The 26,311-nt window shown below is 47.1% G+C and overlaps 1 protein-coding gene across 4 annotated transcripts in view; it reads right to left on the bottom strand.

The window, feature by feature from the left end:
* The window catches only part of SRGAP3 (SLIT-ROBO Rho GTPase activating protein 3), a 247,345-nt gene that overhangs the window by 23,457 nt on the left and 197,577 nt on the right, over nucleotides 1-26,311 (bottom strand). For 2 of the 4 annotated variants that reach the window (XM_018038363.1, XM_018038366.1), the window contains exons 11-15: nucleotides 24,731-24,758; nucleotides 19,421-19,523; nucleotides 14,320-14,380; nucleotides 12,547-12,624; nucleotides 3,034-3,168 (exon numbers count right to left, since the gene is read on the bottom strand). In XM_018038363.1, coding sequence (XP_017893852.1) covers nucleotides 3,034-3,168; nucleotides 12,547-12,624; nucleotides 14,320-14,380; nucleotides 19,421-19,523; nucleotides 24,731-24,758 — 405 coding nt within the window. Of the gene's footprint in view, nucleotides 1-3,033; nucleotides 3,169-12,546; nucleotides 12,625-14,319; nucleotides 14,381-15,526; nucleotides 15,573-19,420; nucleotides 19,524-24,730; nucleotides 24,759-26,311 lie in introns of all 4 variants that reach the window. The other 2 variants (XM_018038364.1, XM_018038365.1) reach the window with 2 other exon arrangements.

Here is a 26,311-nt window from a genome sequence, read left to right as displayed (position 1 = left end):
CAGTAAAGAATCTGCCTGCAATGCGAGACACCTGGGTTCAGTCCCTGCATTGGGAAGATCCCCTGGAGGAGGGCATGGCAACCCACTCCAGTGTTCTTGCCTGGAGAATCCCATGGACAGAGGAGTCTGCGGGCTACAGTCCCTGGTGTGGCAAAGAGTCAGACACCACTGAGCAACTGACACTTTCACTTTCACCTGTGAGATCAGCCCATGTGGTTCAGGGGGAGGCAACTGTACTTGGTTCGAGAGGCAGAAATATGACCCTGGCATCATGATCCCCTGGGCATGGGGCGGGGCCCAGGGAGGGATCCATGGCCTAGTCAGAACCATCAGGGTTGATCCTTGGGACTTGGCTGGAGAAAACACAGAGAGAAGTTCCCTCTTGAAACCAGGTAGAGGAGCAGCTGGGGGCTCAGTGGGAAGAAGATGATTCCCAGGAGCGATGACATCACAGACATGGAAGGGACAGACTCCTGCAGATGTCATATGAGGTCTGGGTCCAGCTGGGCCTAAACTTTTCAGGTATATGAGCCAATATATTCCCTTTTACAGGTTACATCAGTGTAAGTTGAGTTTCTGTCACCTACAAGCTATGAGTCTCGACAAACACAAGCAGGGACCAGGTTTTATTAAACTCTTTAAAAAGATCAGCTGCAGCACAGGCCCGGCACAGAGTAGGTGCTCAGGAAATGAACACTGAATAAATAACCACCTCCTGAGCTGTATGTTGTTCAAAGAGCCTGGTGATGCTTGGGATCTCATCTCTGACCCTGTTTTCAGGTCAGCCCTAGAGATACAGACATTTTATCAGTCAAGCCAGAGTTGGGGCTAGTAAGGAGAAAAAGGTGCTTTGCGGGCTTGTCTCTGTCGAGAGAGAGAGAGCTCGTGCTAAGAGTGAGCTATAAAAGCTGCAAGGATTATCTGCAGGGCTGATGCATAAGCCCAGGTCAATTTCCTTCTCAGACAAAAAACATGATTTTCCCTCCCAGTGTCCCCTCCTCTCTCCAGCCTCCACATTTTGTCACCATGTTCCTTCAAAAACACAGTTCTCCGCCTTTCTCCTCTGCATCCAAGGCCCTTCATGATGGCGCTTCAGCCAGCCTTGCCTGCTATATCTCTCAGCTGCCGCCCCTTCTCAAAGTGTCGGAGCCACGTTTCCCAGATGAAGTGGGAGGGGACCTCGGGGGCTCTTTCACATATGCAGGACATTTTCTGGTGTTGTCAGTGACTAGAGGATGCCACTGGTATCTGGAATCCAGGGGCCAAGGTGCTAAGTGTCCTGAATGTGTGGGATACACAAAAGGCACTGCTCCACCCTAAACGCCAGTGGTGCCCCATGGAGGAGCTGTGCCAGGCCGCCTTATCTACTTTCCCCTGCCCTCCAAAGGCTCCCCTGCCCCAGGCCTTTGCACACACTGGTTATCTCTCTTCTCTGCCCAGCACACTCCAGCCTACTTTCACCCACAGCCTGATGCCTCAGGCTGGGTGCACACACAGAGGGGAAGACTCGCACACATATTGAGTCCACTGCCCCTCATTCGGGCCCCTCCATTCCGTGGCTTCAGTTACAATGCCCTAGACCACCTCCATCACCATTTCTTAATACTGTTTTCCTGAATACATTTCCTTAAAAAAGGAGACTTCACCTCACTCTGCAAATGAGAAACCAGGATCACTTGCCATAGTTAGAAGGTAAGATAAAAATAGATACCACAAAAGCAAAACAAAGCTACCAAATGATAGGCAGACACTGTTTTGCATACAAGTTTCTGAGCCCGAGGCCCTGCCCTTTCTGATCTGCAGGGAGACTGACTTGTACGGGTCCCTCCTTGATGCAATCAAGGCTTTAGGAGGGAACTGAGAAAGGACTTCCTCTCTCTTGTGATTCAAGGTACACGATGTCGTGACCTTGTACCAGAGGCTGAAGACCACGTCTGCTGAGGGCCCTGCTCTGGAACTGGACTAGTGGAGCTTCTGGAAATAGCGGCTGAGTGAGGGACACCGGGCTCAGACAGGGATGTGCCTTTGTGGCCTGGGATTTCTGAGAGGTGGTCTGGAGCCTGAAGTGGATCTGGAAAGATGAGCAGGAAGTATAAGGGCAGAAGGGCGGATGGAGGAAGCGTCTTTCACTCAAGGCAAATAAGAGGTTCAAGCCTCCCTTGGCGCTTATCAAATCCTGGCACACCTCCTTGGCTGCAAATATCCCTCAGAACATTGTGAAAAGCATCCATATGTGAACCTGAGTGTGGGGCAACTTTTCTGCAGCTCATATTAAAGAGTCTATTTCAAAAAAAGGGTTTATTCCAAAATACTAATATTCTAGTATTCTAAAATTAGAAGTTTATTTTAAAAAATATATATGTATTTCTAAAAGGTTGCCTTGGATTTCAGCATCTTACAGTCAAGGTGCCTTTACTTCAGCTCTGAGATTGGGCTCTTGCCTTTATCCACAGAAAATACCAGTCAAGAAGGACTCTGATGGCTAGTAAGATCAGAGGAAGCCCCCAGTCAATGTATGTTTTTTTATCATTTCCCTTGTTTGTCAAGTTGTTGACCTCACTCCCAAACCTTCCGTGGCTCCCTAATGCCCAAAGGGAAAAGCTATGGAATCCTTGCAAGGCATTCAATGTCTTCTCTTTCTTGCTGCATTTTACCCTTCCAATCTCTTAATACCACGTACTGGTTGGGACACCCTCCCGCTGGTCCCATTGATCTGTGTGTCTCCAACCTTCCCGGGATCCCTGAGTCCAGTCCTCCTGGAAGACTCATCATTTCCCCTCGGGTGTGATCTGAGAATCCAAGGCTCCCTTTGCCTCTTCTCTTCTGAGCTCCTCCTATACCCAGAGGTGCACCATGCCCATGAGCCCTTCTGTTATAAACCATCTTGTTATTTCCACAGCTAGGTTTTAAGTTCCAGGAGGAAAAGAGCCATATGGCGTCTTTCACAGCACCCCTCCTGCAGCGATAAGCCTGGAGTGCCACTTCGATAAAGACTTGTCAAGGAACTGATCATTCCACTGGAGAAATACTTACTAATAGTAGATATCAAATCTTGAAACCTTTCCTTAGGAAAGAGTGGGTTTTCCAGTCCTCGGAAATACAGTTTTAGAACACCAGCAACTGAATTGATGTCTCGTTCATTTTGGTCATCCACAAGGGGGTCTTCACCTGAGAGGAAACAGGAGATGACGATTCAGTGTGGTTAGGAGGCAGGGTGTGTGCAGATGGCAGGTGATGGGACCTGCCCCAGCCTGAACTGGAGGACAGGCAGATGCAACAGCCTCCCCAGCACAGTGTACTTAGAGGCCTCCCTATAACTGATTTTGAAACTGTTCAAATCTATTAGAATATTGTAGAATGAAAATAATGAACATCCATCATCATACACTTAAACTCATCTTGCCATATATGCTTTCTCTCCCGTTTCTCTCACTTATTATTGCTCAATTATTTGAGAGTACTCTTTAGACATTATAACACATCACTGCTAAATACTTCAACTCATTTCTCCTAAGCATAAGGATCTTCCCCTGTATAACCACACAACACACAACATTATGGCACATAAGAAAATTAACAAGAGTTCCAAACACCATCTCACGTACAGATTCTGCTCAAACATTCCCCCATCGTCCCATGTCTGTCATAGAATTTTTCAAAAGCTAAGATCGAATCAATGTTCACATCATTCATTCAGTTGTTATGTTTCTTTAGCCTTTTTAATGTAAAATAGACTCTAACATTTTTATTGTTAGTTTGCCTTTCATAATAGTGGCTCTTTCGAAGAGTCCAGGCCACCTGCCTCATACAATGTCTCACACTCTGGGTTTGTCTGATGCTTCCTCATGATTAGAGTCAGGTTAAACATTTTGGGCGAGAATGTGATGTGGATGACATCTAATCATTGGGTTAAAGTGGTGGATTCCAGATCTCTGCATTGTAAAGGTATAATTTCTCCTTTGTAATAATCAGTATAAATAAAATATAAGATATTTTTATAAACAGTAGTGATCTATGAGCCTACCAGCATACTCAACATATTTTACCCAGTGTTTTGAGCATCCAATGATCATTTTTCCATCATCATTCCAAATCAGTTATTACCCTGGGGTTTCAACAAAATGGTGATTTTTTTGATTCTGTCATTCCATCTATAGTTACTAGCTGACATTCTTCCACAAAGAAAACCTTTCTCCGTATTCCCACCACCTGCCTCTTTAAAAAAAAAAAATTTATGGGCTTGTTTTTATAATTTTTAATTCAATGTGTTTAACCCACTACCCACTATTCATTGGGATGCTCAGATTTTCCCCAAATTTGGCCAGGGGGAGTTCTTTCTTATCTCCTTTTGATGTGATCTCTACTGTGATCTCTTCCTTGCTTTCTGGCATAAAAGATGTCTCTGAATCCTTGTACTTTCCTTGACCCAGACCTGTAATAAAAATACTTCTTCAAGAAGCTCTGTTTGTTTTTTGTAGGGAATGGTATTTAGAAACCAAGATCTAGGTTTTATGTGTGTTCATTGCTACAGGAGTGTTATAAAGAACTTCTAGGCTCTTTCAATAGATATAGAGTGTATAGATATATATGTGTGTATATATATTTTTGCAGGGCTTTTGTTTTTATATTTTAGGTTCTCCAAATGTATCTCACTAAACATGTATGATCAAAAGACAGAAAGTAGAGGACTTCCTTGGTGGTCCAGTGGTTAAGAATCCACCTGCCAATGCAGGAGACACAGGTTCAATCCTTGGTCAGGGAAGATGCCACATGCCAAGGGGCAACTAGGCCTGTTACAACTACTGAGCCTGCACTCTACCACCTGCGAGCTGCAACTGCTGAAGCCTGCATGCCTTGGAGCCCATGCTCTGCGACAATGCAATGAGAAGCCCATGCGCTGCCGCTAGAGAGTAGCCCCCACTCACAGCGACTAGAGGAAGTCCTTGTGCAGTAACAGAGACCCAGCACAGCCAAAAATATAATAGATGAGTACATTTATTAAAGCAAAGAACACAGAAAGTAGATTAGCAATGGGGGCTGGGTATAAACGGTATATGGAGTAACTATGAATGGGTACAAGGTTCATTTTAGGGATGATGATAATTTTCTGAAATTAGATTTTGGAGATAATGCTGTTGTTCAGTCGATAAGTACCACCCAACTCTTTGCAACACCATAGACTGCAGCATGCCAGGCTTCCCTGTCTTTCTCTGTCTCTTGTAGTTTATTCAGATTCATGTCCGTTGAGCTGATGATGTTATCTAACCATCTCATCCGCTGCCACTCTCTTCTCCTTTGCCTTCAATCTTTCCCAACATCAGGGTCTTTTCCAGTGAGTCAGCTCTTCGCATCAGATGGCCAAATAATTGGAGCTTCAACTTTAGCATGAATGAGTCCTTTCAATGAATATTCGGGCTTGATTTCCTTTCGGACTGACTGGTTGACTGGTTTGATCTCTGGATTGACTAGCGATGAGATACAATTCTATTAATATATTAGAAACTACAGAAATGTACACTTTAAAAATAGGTGAGCCTTAAAGTATGAAATTCAACAGAGCTGTTAAAAACTGTATGACCAGAGCACATGTTGAAAAGTTATTCTCTGTGTGGTTCTCAATCTGATATACAGCTTATTTGTTTCTGTTTCTATTCAATTTGGGAGATTTTACTTTTTTATAAATCTTAAAAAAACTTCGCAATTTTGAAAAAACATTTATGTGGTCCAAGAGTCAAAACCAGATTAGAAACTTGCTTGCAGAGAAGCCCTATTCTTATCTTTCTCCCACCTACACCTTACATTTAACCATTTTCATTAGTATCTGATTTGTCCTGCTATCTTTCTTTTTGTAAAAATAAGCAAATACAATACATATATATATATATATATATATACATTTTTACATTCCCTCATTTCTAACAATGGAAGTAATACCCTCTATTACTACATATACTTGTTTTTTCTCTTAACAGTAAATCTTAGAACTCCCTCCATGTCAGTTCACAGGAATGTTTTTATACTAAGATTTTATTATATGCTGCCACCAGTGTATATAAAATAATTTCTTGTGAAACAGAAATTCATGAATATTCAGAAAGGTAGACGTTAAGAACTGACAAAAGTAGAAGTTTGTAGAGTACGGCCCATGTTACAGCGAGAGACGTTTGTACAGGCTTCAAATTTAGCTTTCCTTTGAATATTCACCAGCTTATGAAAAGTGGTTTTAGAAAACCATGTGAAGATTCCTTTTGCTGCAAAAAGGAACAGACTTTCTGGGGTCTGGAGGGATTTGTCCTTGAAGATACTCCAGTCAGCAGAGTGCCTGAGCATTCAGCAGACAGAACTGTTTCAAATCTGCAGCTGCCTGGGAAACCTTCACCCAGTCGAGTCCAGCCTCCAGCCGGAGCTGTTGAACCACTTTCTTCATAGTGGCGATGCCGGAGAAACCAGGCCTGGAGTACTCGGGGCAGATCGGCGGTCCATCAGCCCCTGGGTTCACTGGGCCAGGTGCTGGGCCTTCCCCATTTTGTTTAATGGCTGCAAAGTATTCTGTTTCATGGATAGACCATAACTTAGTCAACCAGTCTCCCACGGATTGACATTACAATCTTTTGCTGTTACAATAAACTGCCGCAACAAACAGCCTTCTAACTATGCTTCCTATTCCTACCACATGTCTCTGTGGTAGGTTCCTGGAAGTGGGATTGCTGGGTCAAAGGGTAAACTAATGTGTGGTTTCATCAGATAAAGCCAAATTCTCCTCCAGTGGGGCTGCACCATTTTTCTCCTCCTACCAGCAACGTAGGAGAAGGCTGCTTCTCCACAGCCCTGCTCGTGGGATGTCTTTTAAATTTTTGCCAACTGCAGAGGGGAAAACATCTCAGGAGAGCAGTGCTTCTTAGTTTCATGGGGGCTGCTGGAGCTGGCAGCAACCTGACACCACCTTCAACCTCCTCCCCCTTCCAGAACAGCCCAGAGCAAACTAAGCCTGGTAAGCAATGAAGAGCAGAATGGGAAATTCATACTTGGATCTCTCTATACTCTGCCTCCGTGGGAAGAGAATGTGTGTGAGTGGCAGGCCTCTGCTAGCCCCAACATGCTTTAGTGCAAATTAGAGAAAGAACCCCGCCCCCACCCCTTTCTGAACCACGACGTGCAGCTTCCAGGGCCTGAGCCAGAGTTCAGCTCCCTCCTGCCCTCATGGATGAGTGCCCTTGTGCAGTGCCCAGCCTGAACGACCATCCACATGTGGCAGCCCAGGCACTGCATTCCACCGCTCAGATGTTCCCACAGGAGGAGATGCGAATGCTTACCCCACAAGACTTTCTCATGGGGAAAGAAGAGAGAAAACATTGAAAAGTATATTGCTTTACTAATATAGCACTTTTCAAGTGAGAAGCACACTGGCACATGTGACGTCTCTTAATCCTCACACAGCACCACAGGAGGCATGGTTCCAGCACCACCCCTCTCCTGGGAGAAAGCTGAGGCCGCAAAATCAAACAACTTGCCCGTGGAGTCAAAAACAGACACCAGCAGCTCCCAGGTCTCATGATGCCTGGGAAACATCCCTTCTTCTACCTGTGGTTTTCAACTCTGTCTGCTGCCTGTCTGCACAGGGGCCTATGTATCTATTTATGTATGTACCTATGTATCTATTTATCTATCTATCTATCCACACATCTGTCATCTTCCTTTCCTCCTTCTCTCCCTCCTTCCTTTATAGTAGAAACCCAATTTTTTTTTTCTTTCTCAAGAAAAAAGTTCCCACAGATGAGCAAAGCTGCCGTGATTGAATTTAGAGAAAGGTCCAAGCCCCACCACCTCAGCTCCCTTCTCTAACCCAGCAGTAACCCTGAGGCCCCTCTGAAGGACCAGAAGAGTCTGAAAACTCTGTGCTGTATCAAGCTATTTCCTTGTTGTACCATGCATTACTATTGTGGTCTCATGATCCAGAAGCACATGGATTTTATTCCCTCCATACAAGCTCCCTTTGTCAAGTATGGTTAATATATTGACTACACACTGACAGACACAAACACCATGCATTCTTGCTCTTCCTTCCAGAAGGCACTTCATGAGCCACCAGGGAAGTCCCCTCATTCATAAAAGTGAAAATGAAAGTCACATAGTCATGTCCCACTCTTTGCGACCCCAAGGACTATACAATCCTTGGAATTCTCCAGGCCAGAATATTGGACTGGGTAGCTTTTCCCTTCTCCAGGGGATCTTCCAAACCCATCAAACTTAGGTCTCCAGCATTGCAGGCGGACTCTACCAGCTTGAGCCACAAGGGAAACCTTCACTCATAAAAGGAGCCATCAAACATTTTTCCCTCCTAGCCCAGGCCTTCGGCTCTCTTCAAAGCTAGCCAACTTGGCTCCAGAAGAGCTCGAGATGAGCAGGGTGGTGTGTGTGAATGACGGCTTCCTCCAGGAGAGAATTAGAGCTAAAATTCCAGGCACATATGAGAGAAAGTTGCTGTTCCAACTTTGCTAGCTAGTTTCCAGGGAGGGAAGTAGAATCATTACCGAACAGCCCTGCCTGCACCCTGCTCTTAGCCAGGTCACCCAGGCATTGCTGAAAGGCTGCAGGCAGGGCTGTACCCAGGGGAAAGTGAACACACAGGGGAACATCCTGCTGGATGGGGATGTGGCAGGAAGCCCACGGGTGGCCTCAAGGGTGGGGCTCCGCAACGTGACAACCCCTCCCTGTGTTACCTGCTCACACCCCTCTTCCTTGGGCAGGAAACAGATCTGAGAAAGACCAGGTCCTGAGTCTAGAATGTGTCAGACCCTATATGCAGTGATTTCAGCCCCAAGTCCAAACTCTATCTTGATCGGCACAGGATGAAAGGGCCATCGACTCCTGTTCCAGCCACCCTTCCACATAAGGAGCAATCACTGTCAGCTCTCTCATCTTTACATAGAAAAAGGACAGGAGATTGGTCTGGGGGGAATCAGAGACAGAAGACTAGCCTGGAAGAAAACAGTGAACCACAGCTCTCTCCTCGGAACAACCACTGACTCCTACCTTTCCATGATGTCTTTCCTTTATTTTCCCAGAAGATTACAGGAAAAATCTCAGACCTCAGTGAGTTTAAGATGTATTGACGGCAAAATACAACAATAAAAATCATGTGTGTGTGTGTGTTCAGTTGTTCAGTCATGTCTGACTCTTTATGACCCCATGGACTGTAGCCCACCAAGCTCCTGTGTCCATGGAATTTCCCAGGCAAGAATACTGAAATGGGTTGCCATTTCCCCCCCAGGGGGATCTTTCCAACCCAGGGATTGAACCTATGTTTCCTGCATTCTACATTGGCAGGTGGATTCTTTACCACTGAGCCACCTGGGAAGCCTCAATAAAAACCATAATCCCAACTAAAACTGTGGTTTGACTCATGTCAAAAGAAAAAGAACGTGGGTTTAGGAATAATAAGCCAAGAGTGGATTTCCAACATGTAATTATTCAGAAACTTAAGGAAAAGAGATCTGTGCTCCTTTCAATAGGAATGTAGGTACGTAGGCAAGAACTTCACCCAGAGAGAAAGAAAGGGGCCAAGGAGGAAAAGACCCCTATCTGTTTGAACAAATGACAAAGGACAGGCACCCTACAGGGATTAGAGGGTTTAAGATTTTAAAAATAAAAGGAAGAAAGGAAAAACACACAATGCTCTGGCTTAGAGAGAAAGTTCCATCACACATTAGAGCACATGGGCCCTGAGGAGTGGGCTTGGGGCACCTGGTTACAGGGGATCTGCAGGGAACACAGTATCCAGGCATGGAGAGGGAAGCCAGTTTCAGGAGAAGGGGGAGGAGAGAAGCTGCTCTTGAGGATCAGCCAGGTCAGGAACCCAAACCCAGGGTGGTGAATGTCAAGAAACAGAAAGTAATTTATGTGAAATCTAGGCACCAGGTGCCTAGAGAATCCAGAAGGGTGTTCTCTAAAAGAGACATCCCAGGGACTTATTTTAGAATAAGCCATGCTTTCAGGTAGGCTCAGGTGGAGCAGAAGGACGAGGCTGGCAAAAGAATGAGATTCATTCTGGAGTGAGGGTGAGACAGAGAGGAGCCTCACTGGACACACGAGGCAAAGAAGAAAGCAGTTTCTTCAGCTGAAGTTCAGGTCAGGTGATCTCTGCGGTCTAAGGCTTGTTAGGACCAGAGAATTCTAATGTGCACATCACCCCTCCAAGGCACCCAAGCAAGTAACAGGAGGTACTGACCTTAGAAATCACATTCAGGAAGGAAAGAAAGCAGGGCTGCTGGGATTGGGCGTGGCTGCCTAATACAACCGGGTACTTACTAATAAGACACTGGCAAGTAAGAAAATGCGAGGGGGTTGGGGGCAGTCAGCAGGCTGAGGCACCAGGCAGTGAGTTTACTCACGAGATAAAAGGAGTTCTGTATAGTAGGATGCTCCCAGGAACCAGCAAAGGGTCCAGAGGGTCCAGCTCTGCTCACTTACAATGAACAGAGGGCAGCAGGGGTGCTAAGGAGTCAAAGCAAATAAAGAAACCAAACTCCAGCTGGGCTGGCCGGCGATGCCGAGAGGAGCTCAGGGAAACGAGGAACTTCCAGTCCTATCCGGGAGGATACCTCTTGCTCTGTGGGCTCTGCACATGCTGTTCCCTTGGTCCGGAATGCCCTTTCCCCTCTTCCCCTGACTCTTACCCTTCAAGCCTCAGCTGAGGTATATCCTCCTCCAGGAAGCCTTCTGAGGCTTTGCTATTCCTCCCCCTTCACCCAAGCTGAGCTCGTGGCTCCCACCCACCTCTTACCCCATCCTTGCACTGATCGTGCCGTTTACCTTCCCAGCTAGCAGTGACTTGTCTCTTGTTCCTGTTGTATTTCCAGACCCCAGTCCATCACCGAGTGCACTGCAGGGCTCAAAGGAGGCTTGTTGAGTGGATGAATAAATGCTTCAGTAGGAGCATGGAGCAGGGCAGTTCTGGAGCTCTCTGGTTCTAAGTGCCCCAGATCCTGGAGTGGAATCTAAAACCTAAGCTTCCTGGGACCCTAGGAGGTCACTGACAGTCACATCCAGCCCAACCCTGCTCTCCACACCCGATTCCAAGCCAGAGTGCCCAGGGATGCTAGGCTCTGTGCTGGGGGCAATGAGGGTGACGGGCTGGTGTTTCCTCCACCCTGGAGCTAGGTCTCAGGATGGAAGCAGGAGGACAGGGCAAGGGTGAATCAGGCCTGGCAAAAAGGCAGGAGAATTCTAGGGCTGGAGCCTCGGGGAGAGGCCTGCTCAGAGCACAACCATCAGGGACAAAGTATACACCTTCCAAGGCTATTTGTAGGATTATATGGAAGAATGGGTAAGAAAGTGCTTTGTAATTAGGGAAGTGGTGTACTGTGAGGAAATGGGTTTGGGACTGGGGTCCTCAGACCAAACTTGGTATCTAACCGCTCAGAGAGAAAGGCAGCAGATCACAGTTGAGGAGTAAACTATGGAGATGCGATGCCTCCAAATGCTGTGAGACTACAGCAGAGGTTTGCTCAGGACGCCCCAACACTGGCTTTTCTCTCCTCCCCAGGATGGACTTTGTTCAGTCACCAGGGAACATAATGTTAGAAGCGGCTTCCCAGGTGGCACTAGAGATAAAGTACCCTCCTGCCAATGCAGGAGACATAAGAGGCATGGATTCGATCCCTGTATTGGGAAGATCCCCTGAAGGAGGGCACAGCAACCCACTCCAGTATTCCTGGAGAATCCCATGGACAGAGGAGCCTGGCGGGCTACAGTCCATAGGGTTGCAAAGAGACAGACACCACTGAAGCAACTTAGCGTTCATGCACGATGTTTGAAACTATTTCTTTGAACAGAAATGCCCAGACTCTAAGTTTCACTATAGCAGCAAGATATGCACTGGTATCAAAATGGCAGAGCTTTTCCTGACCCTATTAAGTCCTTACTTTGCACAGGCCCTGCCACTGGCCATCTGTCTGCATCAGGGATCCTGAGGCCAAGGGAGGCTGAACTAAGTAAGCCACTTTCTGGTGGACATTTGATTTCTGATAAGCTTTTATATCAAAGTGGGAACTAGGTAACCTCCCCAAGGGAAAGGGGGCGTCTATGATCTCTTCCTCCCAATGCATAGCTTTGCCAAGAACACTACAATAAAAGTGAGAATTAAGATGTTCTAAGCCACTCCATATTATATATATTCTTCCAACTTTTCTAAAACACAGAAGACTTTACAGATTCGCATAATAATTCCAAACCCCCCTTTCCCCAGCAACCACTGCAGAGTTCACCAGAGAAAGTCACCCATGTGTAATTGTAATTGAAAGTCACCCTGGTAATTGTTCAACAGTGGGGAAAAAAGAAAAATTAAAAGTTTTTAGTGTTGCCCAGTTTCTGCGGTGTAAACTCCCGCTTTGGGTGATTTCAAGGTACCAAGGTAAAGTCCCTGAAGGTGAAGCTGGAAAGGGATGTTGATAAAAGCTGCCCCAACAACACTGGCTCCAATAAATGCATTCATACCCACCCTGGCTTCCTCTGGACACAAGCTGGAGATGATCACTTCGTACTTACCTCTCTCAAAGGAATTTTTGATGTCATTGACTTCAACCTGAGATCCTGGCACTCTGAAGATGCCTTGCTGCTGGAGTCCTAAAAGAAATAAACAAAAAGAAGAAGAGGAAGTGCCTTGAGCTCATCAGATCACTGAGAACATGGATGACCCTCCCCACTGCTGTCTCTCTCTCCCATCATCCTTTGTAAGAGCCATTTGCAATGGCCATCTCCCAGTGGAAGCCCAAAAGGAGCCTTTACAATGAACTTTTTAGCTGGTCCAAATTCTCAGCGACATTCTGCTTTATATGTCTATGGCCTCTTGTTCAGGCTTGAAGGAAACAAGAAATTTATATCAACACTGGACCAGTGAATAACTTCCACTTTAACTCCCAGGTTAGCTCAATCAAATAACTGGGTAGTGAAACGTTGCCTACCAAGCTCATCAGTTGCACTGTTCCAGGTAGCTTGACCTGAGTTAACAAATGCCACTGGGGTTTAACAGTCACAGAGATTTTGAACAAGAATGATTAATATCATTCCTTCAGCCATCCCCTCGCCCATCACAGACTTTGTCTTTCTTCAAGAAAATCCAGAGTCTAGACTGCATGCTAACTTGGGATCGAGGAGTTTGGGGAAGGTTCACTTACTAAAGAGACAACCTCATTTTTCTTGTGTTTCTACAAGGCCATAAAGAAGAGCCAACCTTGCTATCTGACACAGCAGTAACGACAAAACAGTGACCTACAGGATCGAAGATTAGAGGACCTCGCTCATCTGAAAAGGAAATTAAGACGGGGATCCTTTCCCCGAGATTCAGTTTTCTACAGCAAACAACTCTCCACGTTATAATTTACGGAAGTGTTTACCCTTAAAGGCAGGCTTTAAAGTTTGGTCTGTATACACAGTATGTGCTCAACAAACGTCATTCATTTCTTTTGTTAACCAATGCTGAATTTCTACCACCTGGGTCTCTTACCGCATCCTCCTGGCTCAGTCCTGTCCAGGCACGTGGGCCTTCCTCCCCGTATTAGGCCAGGACACTAGCCATTCTCTCCACCTGGACTGCCAAGCTTGGCTTCTACTCAGATACCACCTCCTCGGAGACAGCTCTCCTCACAACCTTAGCCAAGTCAGCCCTGTCCTCCTCTAGCCATTCTCTGTCCCCTTAGTTAGCTCTTAGGCATTATCACTAGCTGAAATTAGACTATGTATCTCTCTGCTCATTCATCTCCTTGCCCTTCTAATTGGTCACGAAAGCTACCGAGGGCTGGCAGCCTGCTTGTCTTGTTCTCAGCTGTGCTGCCCTTGTCAGAAACAGTGCCTGCTTCGCACTCTGGAAATATATTTTTGGAGGAATGAATAAATAAATAGATGGAGGCACACATTAAGTGCTGGGAACACCATGTAGCAAATCCCAGACACTCTTATTTCCTTCACGCAGCTTGCCACAGTCTAGCAGTATTAGCCGACTGGATGGCCAACCTCAGTCAGTGCTCAAAGTGCAGAGCTCTGGGCTTGGGTGGGAGTGAGGAAGGAACTAATATGGTTCTCCCGTGAACCCCCCTTGCTCCGCAGTGTTCCGAGTCCCCAGGTCTTCTCACCACCACCTTCAGTCCCCCGAACACAGAAGGCTCCATAGACAGCAGTCAGAATAGCAGCTGTTCTACGGAGCATAAGGAGAGCAGTAGCGTGACATCTACCAAGATGAAAATCTGAGTCTCATCTCTTATGAGAACAGCCAGGCACCTGTCCTTGAAAGAGCTGAAGACACGGCCCTGAGATTAAGCTTACCATATAAATTGATGTATCGGATACAGCTCTCGACGACCAGTGGTATAGCTTGTCCTGAATCCTTAAGAAAAAAAGTCGTGAGTTGTATTGGACTTGGCAACCACCACAGGAGAGAAGACACTGCAAACACAGATTACGAACTCAAGCCAGAATATTAGTACCATCGGATTAGTAAGAAAACAAGCAAGGAACCACTAATTCTAAAGTCTCCACAAACAGTTAAAATAGGAAGTTTTCTGTTATTGCAGAAAAGGCATAGTTATGATAATTTTAAAGAAATGCTCTGTCTCCTTACTCAGCTGGGAAGGAATCAGGGCTCGGGAGGCCTCACAGGCGCATGGCGGAAGGGGAGGGAGCCCTCTGCATGGAGGGAGCTAGAGTCTGCTCTCCAAGACTTCTCTGCCTCCCACTCCCCTCAGTCCCAACTCAACTCCATTCTCCCAGCATTCAGGGAAGGAGCAAGGACTCTGCCTAGGACTGTAGGACCTGCTGCCAGGACCTGCTGCTGGCATGAAGAAGGGCTGGCAGAAGCAAGGCCGGCCCCAGGGGTCCTTGTGAGCTCTGAGAAGGGAAGACCAGCTCTATTCATGATGTAACAACCTAAACATCCAGACAGATAACTTGGTTTAACAGTACACATGTTACAAGGAAAACTTCTAGAAAAAATTATTGTCAGCCACTGACCACTGAGTGGTCACCTTAGTCAGAAAGGTTGACTAAGATGCAGCTCTAAACACATGTATCTGGGGTGTCAATGTCAAGTTCAATGACATTTCCCTAGGCTGGCCCAAGGCCACAGAGAGCTGGGTAAGGGATCATTTTCCTTTGATTCCATCATTGGTTGACCCTTCTGCTATTTTAGGCAACTTACAGAGCATACAATCTTAAAAACAAAAAACAAACCAAAAAAAACCCTCTTTTTTAAAATGGGCCAAATTAAATACTAGCCTCCTCAGAAGGTGAGGAAGCAGAAGGCACATGTACTGGTATGCTCACGTAAAAGGGACAGGGGAAAAAAACATGAAATCGGATGGTTTTGTGGCTCTTCCACACCCCACCTGGGAATTCTTAACTAGAACACCTTAACTCTTAACTAGAGTCACAGAGAGGATAATAAAGTGGACTCATTGGCAACAGGCAAGGCGGGCCCTGTGCTACAAGTCAGGACTAAAGACAGTTTCCATCCAGTTGAATGGGGCTAACGGACCTTTCCAGTAAATACCTGGTTCCTGGTTCGAGCATTTCTTCTTCCTCTGATAACAAAAAATAAACAGGCAGCAGAGCAGGAGAAAAAGAAGAGATTATGCAGGAGTAAGATCAGTTAGAGTAAGCAGATCCTTCAGAGTCCGGGAACGCCGAAATGCAATGGCAGCCAGTGAAGGGCCAGGGCGATGGCAGGCAGCCTACGAGGCTCAGGAGCTAGGGACCTGCCCCGCCAGCCTTCCAGGGTGGCTGCTTTGGACACCAGAGGGCAAAGAGGCCTCTTTCAGTCCTTGTCAAAGTGCAGGAACAGTGAGCACTAAACACTTTCCTAACCTCAAGTCTACCTTCTCCTCAACACAGGGGCTGTTTATTCACCAGCAATGAGAGCCCACCTAAGACCCCTTAAGGTGAGCCCAGCTGCCCACAGAAAGGAGGGACACACCCTCTCGGGTATCTGCTGGGACTGTCCCTCCAGTCAGCTCAGGGAACCTCGATCTTAGCTCCTAGTTAACTAAGACTGTATTTCGCAGGGGCCCTCTGGATAGAACCCAAGGGCAAGCTGCCCGGTTCCAACTTCACATGGCGGACCATGCTTTCCTACCAAACAGCTGAGGCAGCAGGTCCCAGGTATGCGCTCAACTTTGATCTCCTTCTGCCCGAGGACCCTCACCCTGGCACTGAAAAGCCCTCAGGGAACCCAGAACTGACAAAACCTGGAGTGAGGGAGGGCCATATGGTCAGAACATCTTGGTGATTTTGCAGGCAGAACCAGAGCCTTTGCTTTCACTCAAACCGCCCATTTGTAGGGGAGAACTACCTTCCTCTTTCTTCCTGTACAGGCAGCAGGTCAGGCTCTGGGGTGCGTACTGTGTCTCATTCAGCTCCTGGTGGAGGCCACCTCCCTGACTGAGAATCAGGAGGATGTGAGCCTCCTCCCTGGTGTCACCCATCCAGCCCCTGGCATCTCAGCTGCTAGGGTCTTCCTACGTTGGCTAAGCCCACCTGAACCTAGGACAGCAGTGACAGATGGTCAGATGGGGACCATGGGCACCCTCCAGAAAGCCCAGGCAGCACTCGCAGCTGACGCTCCCCTGGCGCTTACTCTGCACCAGGCAGAGCTACTTATCTGATCCTCGTCACACACTCACGTGTGTGCATGTTCAATTGCTTCAATTGTGTTCGACTCTGTGTGACCCTCTATGGACTGTAGCCCACCAGGCTCCTCTGTCCGTGGAATTCTCCAGGAAGAATAACTGGAGTGGGTAGCCATTCCCTTTTCCAGGGGATCTTCCTGACCCAGGGATTGAACCTGGGTCTCCTGCATTGCAGGCAGATTCTTTACTGTCTGAGCCACCAGGGAAGTCCCCTTGTCCCTCTAAACCCTCATAACCATGGCATTTCCATGATGTTATTTTACTGACAAGTTTCAGAAGTTTGGCATTTCAGAGATGGGGATTCTTAGTTCATGCTGAATCTTCTTTCAGATAGCATGAGAATCATAAGAGGAAATTTAATTCCGTTCATAAAGGTTGGAGGACTGAGTGCATCACACTGCCTTTTCATTTTCTGAGAGTTAACCATCCTTGAGATACTCTGTCCCCAAACTGAGCTCAGAGAGGACGCACAGAAGAGCTGGTTGAACTGCACTGATAATATGTGGTACAAGCGCATGTGACTACAAAGAAATGCAATTGCTTAACAAACAAACTTTGTTTCAGTCAAACTATCCCCTGAGGAAGCTGTGCTCTTATTCCAGGGACGTGCTACTGCCCAGCTCTCTACGGTGTCCCTCTCTGGGGGCTCTTTTCAGAGCCAGTCTCCTGGCGCCCAATGCAGCCTATACCTCTTGCCATTCTGTGGCTCCGGTGGCTGCAAAGCTGGACTCTGAATGACACTTCTCATTCCAAAAGACTGTGCATTCAAAGACAAGGTTTTGGCACCGCTGACAAAGACACTTGTTGCAGGCTTGCAGGAGACTGACCAGGTGCAGCAAAGCCTATAGATGCAGAAGGACTGACTTCCTCCAAGGGGCAAACACCCCCGTGGGTGTTGTGATTGTCAGGGGAATAAAGTCAGATGACTTGATTGTCACACATTTTATGTAGGAGTTCTCCATTCAGAAATTGTTTCACCAAACAAAACACCTTTGCTTTCAAATGCAATCAGGTGAGAGCGCCTTCCAGGCGTCCTGACAGATCGCCTGTTTTCAAAACACTAAGCGTATTCCAAAACATGTCCGTGTCTCTGAGGTTCCTCTCATTCTCTTCCTTCTCCCAGCAGCTCCTCCATCCATCCTCCCCTCTGCTGACACCTCCTTCAATGCTGCCTCTGCTCCGGTGTTCACGGCTCTTCCTGGTCTAGAGTGCTCACAGAACTTATTTCTGTACCGATCAGTCACCAAGCTCTCATCTTGAGTCATTCTCCACGTTCAGCTTCTGTGTCAAAAACCTACTGCATGACACAATAAGGTCCTCGTGGGCAGAGAGTAGCAAATGGGCCTCAGTCTCCCCTCAGCTCTGGAGTGTGATTTTTTGAGAAGGAAGTCTTGTAGGAGCAAGGACGGAGGATGAAGGAAGGGCTCTTGACACAAGCCTCTCTTCCCATGACCTTCTGGGTGGCAAACTGCTCACTTGGGGTCACCTCCCAACAGTGCCCCTTTCCTGCTGCACCCAGCAGCAGCACCCTGCCTTTTGGGGTCCTCCAGGCCTTCCTCCTTTGAGGCATCTGAGAGCAGCCGCTGCTGTTTCCCACCCCTTGGGCACCCCCAGCTGGGGCCCTCCTGTGCCCCCTTCCCTTTCCCAGAACTCAGTTCACAGGCAGAGACAGCCCTGGTACCCAGGCTGATCCCACCCACACCCCCTCCCACACCTGAGGCCGGCCCTCCCTGCCCAGTAAGTCCTGTAAACGTCCTGTCTGGGGATGGAGGAGAGAGAGCTGGAGCAGAGGCAGCCTCCAGCACTCCAAACGTGTCTCAGGCAGGGCCTGGGAGCCTTCAGGGCCTTTTCTCCCGACTGACATGAGTCTTATTTTCTGCAGTGAGTGTCTTTGTTAGATGGTGACAGGCTTCCAGTAACTGGTAGGGACCTTCCTCTTGCTCCCCTAAGTAACGTTCAGAGTGCATCTGCCCTTCCCTGAGGATATTTCCCACCTGCTACCCTTTCCAACTCCATCACTGTCTTAACTTGCCTTGAGCTGTTCTATCTGGGACAGCTTGATCCTGCACCCTTTGCAGCCGAGAAGCAAGAACAGAGAAACTCACTGAAGTGAAAACCTTCCTTTTCAGTTTAAGGTGTAAAGGGTTAACCTGGAATTCTAAAGGAGCTACTTCATCTCTTTTCCCTTCTCCCAAACTGCCTCACAAGAAGCAAAACAAGGTGGAAGGGTTGTCTCTCACACAAATTGTATGTGTTTCCTTTGTTGGTCTATTCTCAACTTTTAGGAAAAAAAAAAAAAACTTGTATAAAAATACACTGTTATACAAAGCAGGGTTTTCCTTTGTGTTGCTTCCAACCAGTCTGCTCCTGGGAGATGCGTGTGTGGCGGGAGGTGAGGGGGTTTCTCTAACTGTCCCTCAGCCTGGTCAGGACTGCAGTTCCTCAAGCAGGGGAGCAGGGCTGACAGCCCTTCCCACCCCTAACTCAGCCAGGGCTGAGAAGCAAGGGGAGGCGCTCTTAGAAGCCACTGGCCAGAGACAAAAGTGCCTCTGAAGCTACAAGCAGGCCACCAGGAGGACCAGCCAGCTACACGGCCTGGCCAAGGGCCCGGATGGAAAGTTTCGGTTGGTCAGATGCCAGTCTGTCAGTAGGCTGGGGCAGGGCTGCTGGCCGGGGTAGGAGGTGGAGGGAGGCTGCCATCACATTGGGCACGTTCGCGGACTCTGTGGCTCCCCAGCAAGTACCTTAATGAACGTTTCCATACAGCCGTTAAATAGTTTATGGCTACACACTGAGAGAGGCCTAGGTCTCCTCATTTTCTGTGGTTTAGGGGGAAGACAGGGGGGCCTAGGGGAAAACGGAACAAAAGAAATCAAGAGAGCAACCAAGGTAAACATACAATGGGGGAAGATGCTACTGTAACCCACGACTGAAGGAGAACACAAAATGCAAATGGAAGGCCTGAACCCCCAGTGCACTGGTGCCCAATGCTCCATCTGAAGGCCTCTGGATGTTCAAGGGTGTCTTAACTGATCCACAACGTGAGGCAGGACCAAGACTCATGTAACACAAATGCATTCTACATTATGGGGGGTACAGCACGTGTCCGGGAAACCACTGAAACTCCACTCAGAGGCTGCCATCCTGCAAAGCTAACCAGATGGAGGGGGAGTCAGGAGTGAGATGTAACCTGTAGCTGAAGAAAGCAAGAGACTTTCAAAGATGATTAGAAGGGTTAATTTTCATTGTTTTGGCTTAAATACATCACCGAGTCTCAGCTCCCGATGTACCGGGGCACTGATCTTCCTAATGCTGCTAAGCATTTCAAATGCACTTGACTAATCTTTATTCCATTGATCTAAGAGCTGGGCAGTTATTATTCTAGTTTTAGAGATGAAGAAACTGATGCCAGGAGGGAGGCTGCAGCTTCTTCGGGGGCCCTCAGGGACCCAGGGGGAGGACTATCTCCTGTCCTTTAGTCAAGTACACTTTCAGTTAGTGTTTTCAAATCCACTGTCATACTTAATATCAGCTTAACCCTGCATGTGTGGCCCCATTTTACAGAGGCCTAAGCTGGAGCTCTAGAGTGGGGAAGTGGCAGCACTAGACCCCAAACTCAGCCTCTTTGGCTCTAAGCCCAAGATTTTTCCCATTGGGTCAGTCATGGAGCCTTAGGACACTTTCCCATATCCAGCTCAAACTCATCCATTCCATTAACCCTTGCCAGCAGAGAACTGGCAAGGGGGCGGGGGTGGGGGTGGGTCGGGTTGAAAGTGTCTTGCTTGACTTTAGGATCTCCATTCCCTGTGCTCGCTCCATCTCGGACACAGGGAGGGGCGATCACACCACAGTTCTCCAGCAACAGTGAAACAGCCACAAACACTGAACCGGTCTCCAGAGTTGCTCACATGCATATGCCTGTGTTGGCTTATTTGCTCACCTTTCACCACCCAAGTTGGCCTGACTCAATGATGCCAGTGTTCTAGGTCAAAGGACTTTCAAAGGTTAGGGGGAAGACCCCTAACCAAGAGACACAGTTCACTTTCAACTGGCTGAGCTCACAATTTGGGAGGTACCGAGGGGGGACCCAGCCTGACACAGATAATATCCATGTGTGATGAACAGAGACATGGGCCCCCCACATCCTGATTGATTTCTGTGAATGGGCAAGAAATCATACGTGCTGTGGAGCCCATCAAGGGATGAGACTCATGCTGCCTTGCTCACTGGCCTTGTTCGCCTGTCTGCTTCAGCAGCCCCACCATCAAGGGAACTCAGATCAGCTTCCTCTTGGTGTCTGAATACTGAGCAAATACTGCTAGCTCCAGGACATGCATGGGCAAAGACACAGTAGAATCCAAATCTCATGCCACCCAAACATTGGAACCAAAAATAACAGCACAGACCAAAACTTCGAAAAGAAACAACAGGCAAGGTTATTTTGAGCCCATCTTGGATCTATGTCAATTTGGTTAGCTAAGTCCATGTCATTTCTTTTTCGCAAGTTACTTATTTTTTTGAGGATAAGGGCACGTGAGAGTGAGTATTTCTTATGCTAGATCTGCTTTTGAATTTATATATGCCAAAGAGAGTGCCAGAAATGTAACAGGGGGCCATAGGTTTTATGTTTAATAACTGGAGGGTAGCAGCTGAGCCACCTTGTTTCCATGGTGATTTGGGTTTCTGTTTTTGAACGTTGTCTGATCATTTCATTATCTCACACTGCACGATATCCTCACAACAACCCTGAGAAGTAGGCAAGAACTATTAAACCTACTTTAAACATACGGCAAATGAGCCACTGAGAGATTAAGAAACTTGCCCAAGGTCACAGGAATAGAATTCAGCTCTTCCTATTCCAGGTTCTGGTGTGAGTATGGACATGAGGAAATGGGTTTTACCACAGAACACCCAGCAGTAGCATTAAATTATCTATTAAACGCTCATGGTCAACAAGAGTAGAGACTCAATGCAGGTGCTGGATACCAATACCAGAAAAAGTCTAGGGTGCCTTTAAAATTTATTTCATAAAGTTAAGTCCTAAGGATTTTTTTTTTTCCTGTGAGTTATAAAATTTCTCCTGCCCAATCCAGAAAGCAAAGGACTGTTAGAATCACATCAGGATTTCTTCCTTTAGTGTGGTGCTCTGGGCACGGAGCAGAATCTCTGACAAGGAAACGTAGCTATCCCAACTTCGCATGACATCAAATTGATACCGACTTACTGAAGTGCTGGGTGGGGCACAAAGTGGGGAGCAGAGGGGCAGCTCAGCCAAGGAAAGTGGGGCAGCCTAAGCCTTCCATCTCTTCTGCTGCTCAGTTGCAGAGCAAAAAGGAAAGAAAGAGAGAGAGAGGCAGGGAAAACAGGAACAGAGAAAGCCACGGAGAGGAAGAAAGAGAAACCAGAGACCAATGTCCCCTTTCTGCCTTTCAACCAAGATGAAAATTAGCACACATTAGCAACACAGAACTTGGCCTCAAAATTATTCTGTGACCAAAAGGATGGGGATTTTCCTAGACAACCTCACAGACGTGGGAGTCAAAATTCAAAACGGCAGCAATATTATAGTTGGATGGTGGTCAGGCTCTTGGAGGCTGCTCATGGGTGTGCATGGGGTTGCATTTGTGTGGACAAGAAAGCTCAAATGAATCCACTACTGATTCAGACGTGGACCAAGTTCTAGGTTAGGGAAGCCAGTCAATGGTTTGAAAAACCATAATCAAATGTTATGTTCACATTTGGCTTAGCCATTTACCATACAACTTTCAAGTGCATTATTGCGTCTGGTCAGCCTAATTTTTTTTATTGTTTAGTCACTAAATAGTTTCTGACTCTTTGATACCCCATGGACTACACTGCATCAGGCTTCCTTGTCTTTCACTGTCTTCCGGAGTTTGCTCAAATTCATGTTCATTAAGGCGGTGATGCTAATTACAGGGTTATTATGAATTGGGGCTATTCTAAGATAACATTCTAAAGTGTGAGAAAAAAATACAACGTGTTGCAGCCCATATGCAAAACTGGTCTATCTTTACAAGGCCAGTGGCAGCTTGTTGAGAATATCTGCTCAACCAATCATCCAAAATGACACTGACCTTTGACAAGTAACTATGGGAGATAGAGAGGGCCACAGTATAGAAATAGCTCACCCAGGGCATTTAAGATTAATTTCAAAAATACTTCCAAGTTAGCAATGCACTCTATAATACATTAAAAATGATTTTTAGAAGTAAAAGGAAGCTTTTAGTTTACTAAGAGAGTTGCCTTTGACCTTGGCCAAGGGCCAAAGTGCAGATATCTGGATTTACAGTTTAGTACAGTGCAGTGCAGTATATCTAAGTGGGAGGTCTGTAATCCTAGCTTGGATTTCCCAGGCCCTAGGTCCATGAGGGTGTGGAAGAAAACATCTCAGGGGACTTTATTTTTTAAAAAAGCAAAACCCCTCAACTTTTCTCTAAGGAACACCCTGGGACCTCGCCAAGGGTTTGATGACAGATCTCTCCTACAATCTGCTGGAACCACTATTCCCGCATGAGTTCTAGGAATTAGGAAGAAGTGAGGGATGGCTCAGTTCATCCCCCATCTGTTGCACTATTTGCAGACTTTGGTGTAAAATGTAGCTTCTGTTGTTTGGGGACTATGACAACACTCTCTCACCACAAATAAATTTTAAAAAAAATTTTTTTAAGGGACAACACTCTCCTGCCATAAATAAATAATTTTTTTTAAAAGGCAAAACTTGCCATAAATAAATTTAATTAATTAATTCATTTTTTTAAAAGGAATTTGTTTCTAAAAGATTCTTAGAAAGTAAGCCTGCACATCTGCTGGCCCACATGCTGGGAAGGCCTCCCCTGGCATCACGAATCATCCCAGTGTTCCCAGACTGCCAGGTCCGAGAGGAACAGCTGCACAGACTAAGCTTCTGGAGAGTCCCTAGTCTCCTCCACCCTGGGCTCAGTAAACTGAAAACCCCAGAGCTTTCCAAGCCTCTTCCCAGCCAACTCCCTTCCAGATGAGGAGGGAGTTGAGGGTTCATCCTTCTTGTTGCCAAATAGGACAGCTTTCCAGGATTCTGAGCCACTGGGAAGAACTTGTGGGGAAAGGATGTCACTGGGTCACTGGGCCCAGGATGAGGCAAAAACCAGACCTCAGCGATCACATGATGGAAAAGTGCAGGCCTTGAGGCCACCGGCTAAATTCATGTTGGACGGCGGGACAGACATTGGGGACGGGAAAATGGATGGGCTCTAAGGTACCAGGGCAGCGATGGGGCTGCTTAGGGACCTAAATTCTCTGCAGGTAAAGGAAAGGTCCAGTCCTGAAGCCAGACCCTCAACTATCCGTTGCTGAGTGAAAGTGTTCACTGGCTCTGGTCTGCTCGGGGGGAAAGCGCAGAGGGTAATGGTGAGCGAGCTGGAGAGAAAGCGAAGCTGTCCACTGTTACTTCCCGAGCGAGGGGCTCCGCCACCAGTCCATCCCAGTGCAGTGAAGTCGGAAGCCAGTGCGGCTGCGGCGGGCGCTGTGCGCGCTAGTGTGAATATGCGCATGCGTGTGCCCGGCGGTGCCTGTGCGGGATTCCAGCCAAACCCAGAGCTTTGGCTACTGCGTCCCGCCCGGCACGGCACCTCCCCACCAACCCTCCTCGGCAGTTTGCTCAGCATTCATAGAATGGATGGGGAGACAGGTGGACAGCAACCCGATCGCCTCCGGCTTCTGGTTGCCCTCAACCACTCTGCAATATATATTATGGTCCCTTCTTCCCACCTGATGGATAGCGCCGCCGAGGGACCACACCCACCTCCAGAGCAGCTCTGAAAGGCTCCCTTCCTGTCATAGTCTAAAGCTGGAATGAGCGGAGCAGCCAAAGGCCTTTGCCTCCCCTCTCAGCACAGTCACGGCCCCTTGGGGACACTGGTGAGGCGCTGCTCCCTAAGACTGTGCTGCTCCTGCTCCAGAACCGTGCCCGCTCCCTCGCCCTTCCTGCGCCTCCCGCCTCCTCCCACTTCCCACCTCAGGCGGCAGGTGCAGGAAACAGGATCCCCGGCTCTTACCTGGTTGTACCGCATTCCGCTCTCTCGCCTGGAAAGAAAAGTGTACATTAATGTTTAATTGGTTTTGTTTTTGTTTTTGCTTGCTTGTTTATTTTACTTTTGACAGTGCACATTCGTCTTTTTCTAAAAACATGAAACAACTCACACTTGAACTTAATTATTTATGAAATGGGAAATCTAATTATGCCTAAGGTGTGGTCTGCTGGGAAGAACTGAGTCTTATTAAATCCTCCGCGCCTCCTATTTGTAGGGCCATGTTCACATATATTTTATTTCTTATTGTTCACATAACTAGGCTTTTGAGGTTCATCCATAGCATGACTGAGTAATTCATTCTTTTGTGTGGTGCTATAAGAGAGAACCTCTAAGTCAGCGCTGTCCCATGGAAATAAAATGTAAGCCACAATTTCTAGTAGCCACATTACAAAACTTAAAAAGAAATATATATATAGTGAAGTCGCTCACTCGTGTCCGGCTCTTTGCAACCCCATGGACTGTAGCCTACCAGGCTCCTCTGTCCATGGGATTTTGCAGGCAATAGTCCTGGAGTGGATTGCCATTTCCTAAATAGGTGAGATTAATTTTAATGATATATTTTATTTAACTTATGTCAAAATGTTATTTCAATATGTGTCAATATAAAAAATTAATAAGATGTTATAGGTATATGCAGGCATGCGTGCTAAGTCGCCTCAGTTGTGTCCGACTCGTGCTACCTAGGGACTGTAGCCCACCAGGCTCCTCTGTCCATGGGGATTCTCCAGGCAAGAATACTGGAGTGTGTTGCCATGCCCTCCTCCAGGGGATCGTCCCCACCCAGGGATCGAACCCGAGTCTCTTATGTCTCCTGCATTGGCAGGCGGGTTACCACTAGCGGCACCTGCGAAGCCCATTTCAGTTATATATACACATATAAACATATGTGTATAGTACTAACTCTTTGAAATCTGATGCTCATTTTGCACATTTCAATTCAGGCTAGCCACGATTCAAGTGTTCAATAGTCACTTATGACTTGCGGCCACCATACTGGACCACATGGCTCTAGATTCTAGAATTGCATTCAGTATTCACATGAAGAGACTTTCTAGAAGAAAGAACTGAGTATTTATGCTTCTCTATGGAAAACAATGCTGAATGGAGCTGGGGAGGAAAATGAGGGGAGGAAGACAGTGAGAGAAGTCTGAAAATAAAACTTGGAGCAAGTCAGCACACAATTCCTTAATTCCTGACCAAAGCCACAAGCAGTTACAAGAGTTACTGCAGATGGTTGAACTGAAGCCAAAGCAGGAAAGGAGAAAAGTGAGGTAAAACAAGAAAATTTGCTCTACGTAATTTGACTGTGTGTCTGCGGTCTGAGGCAAATTCCTGCCAGACACCAATTTGAATTACATTTTCATGTAGACCTAAGACCCCCAGTGAGGGCTAATGGCAACTCACCTAGGAAAGGGTCAGCCAGTGGCCTGGGTTGATGATACAACATGTCATTTCCCTTCAGGATGTAGTTAACTGTGCACCTCTGACTGACAGAGGGGCCCTAGGAAGAGGCTCTGGCTCCACCTCTTCGTGGACTGGCGCACT

This window comes from Capra hircus, chromosome 22 (assembly GCF_001704415.2).
Source record: "Capra hircus breed San Clemente chromosome 22, ASM170441v1, whole genome shotgun sequence".
Classification (NCBI taxonomy): domain Eukaryota; kingdom Metazoa; phylum Chordata; class Mammalia; order Artiodactyla; family Bovidae; genus Capra; species Capra hircus.
This window is presented reverse-complemented; position numbering and strand designations above follow the sequence as displayed.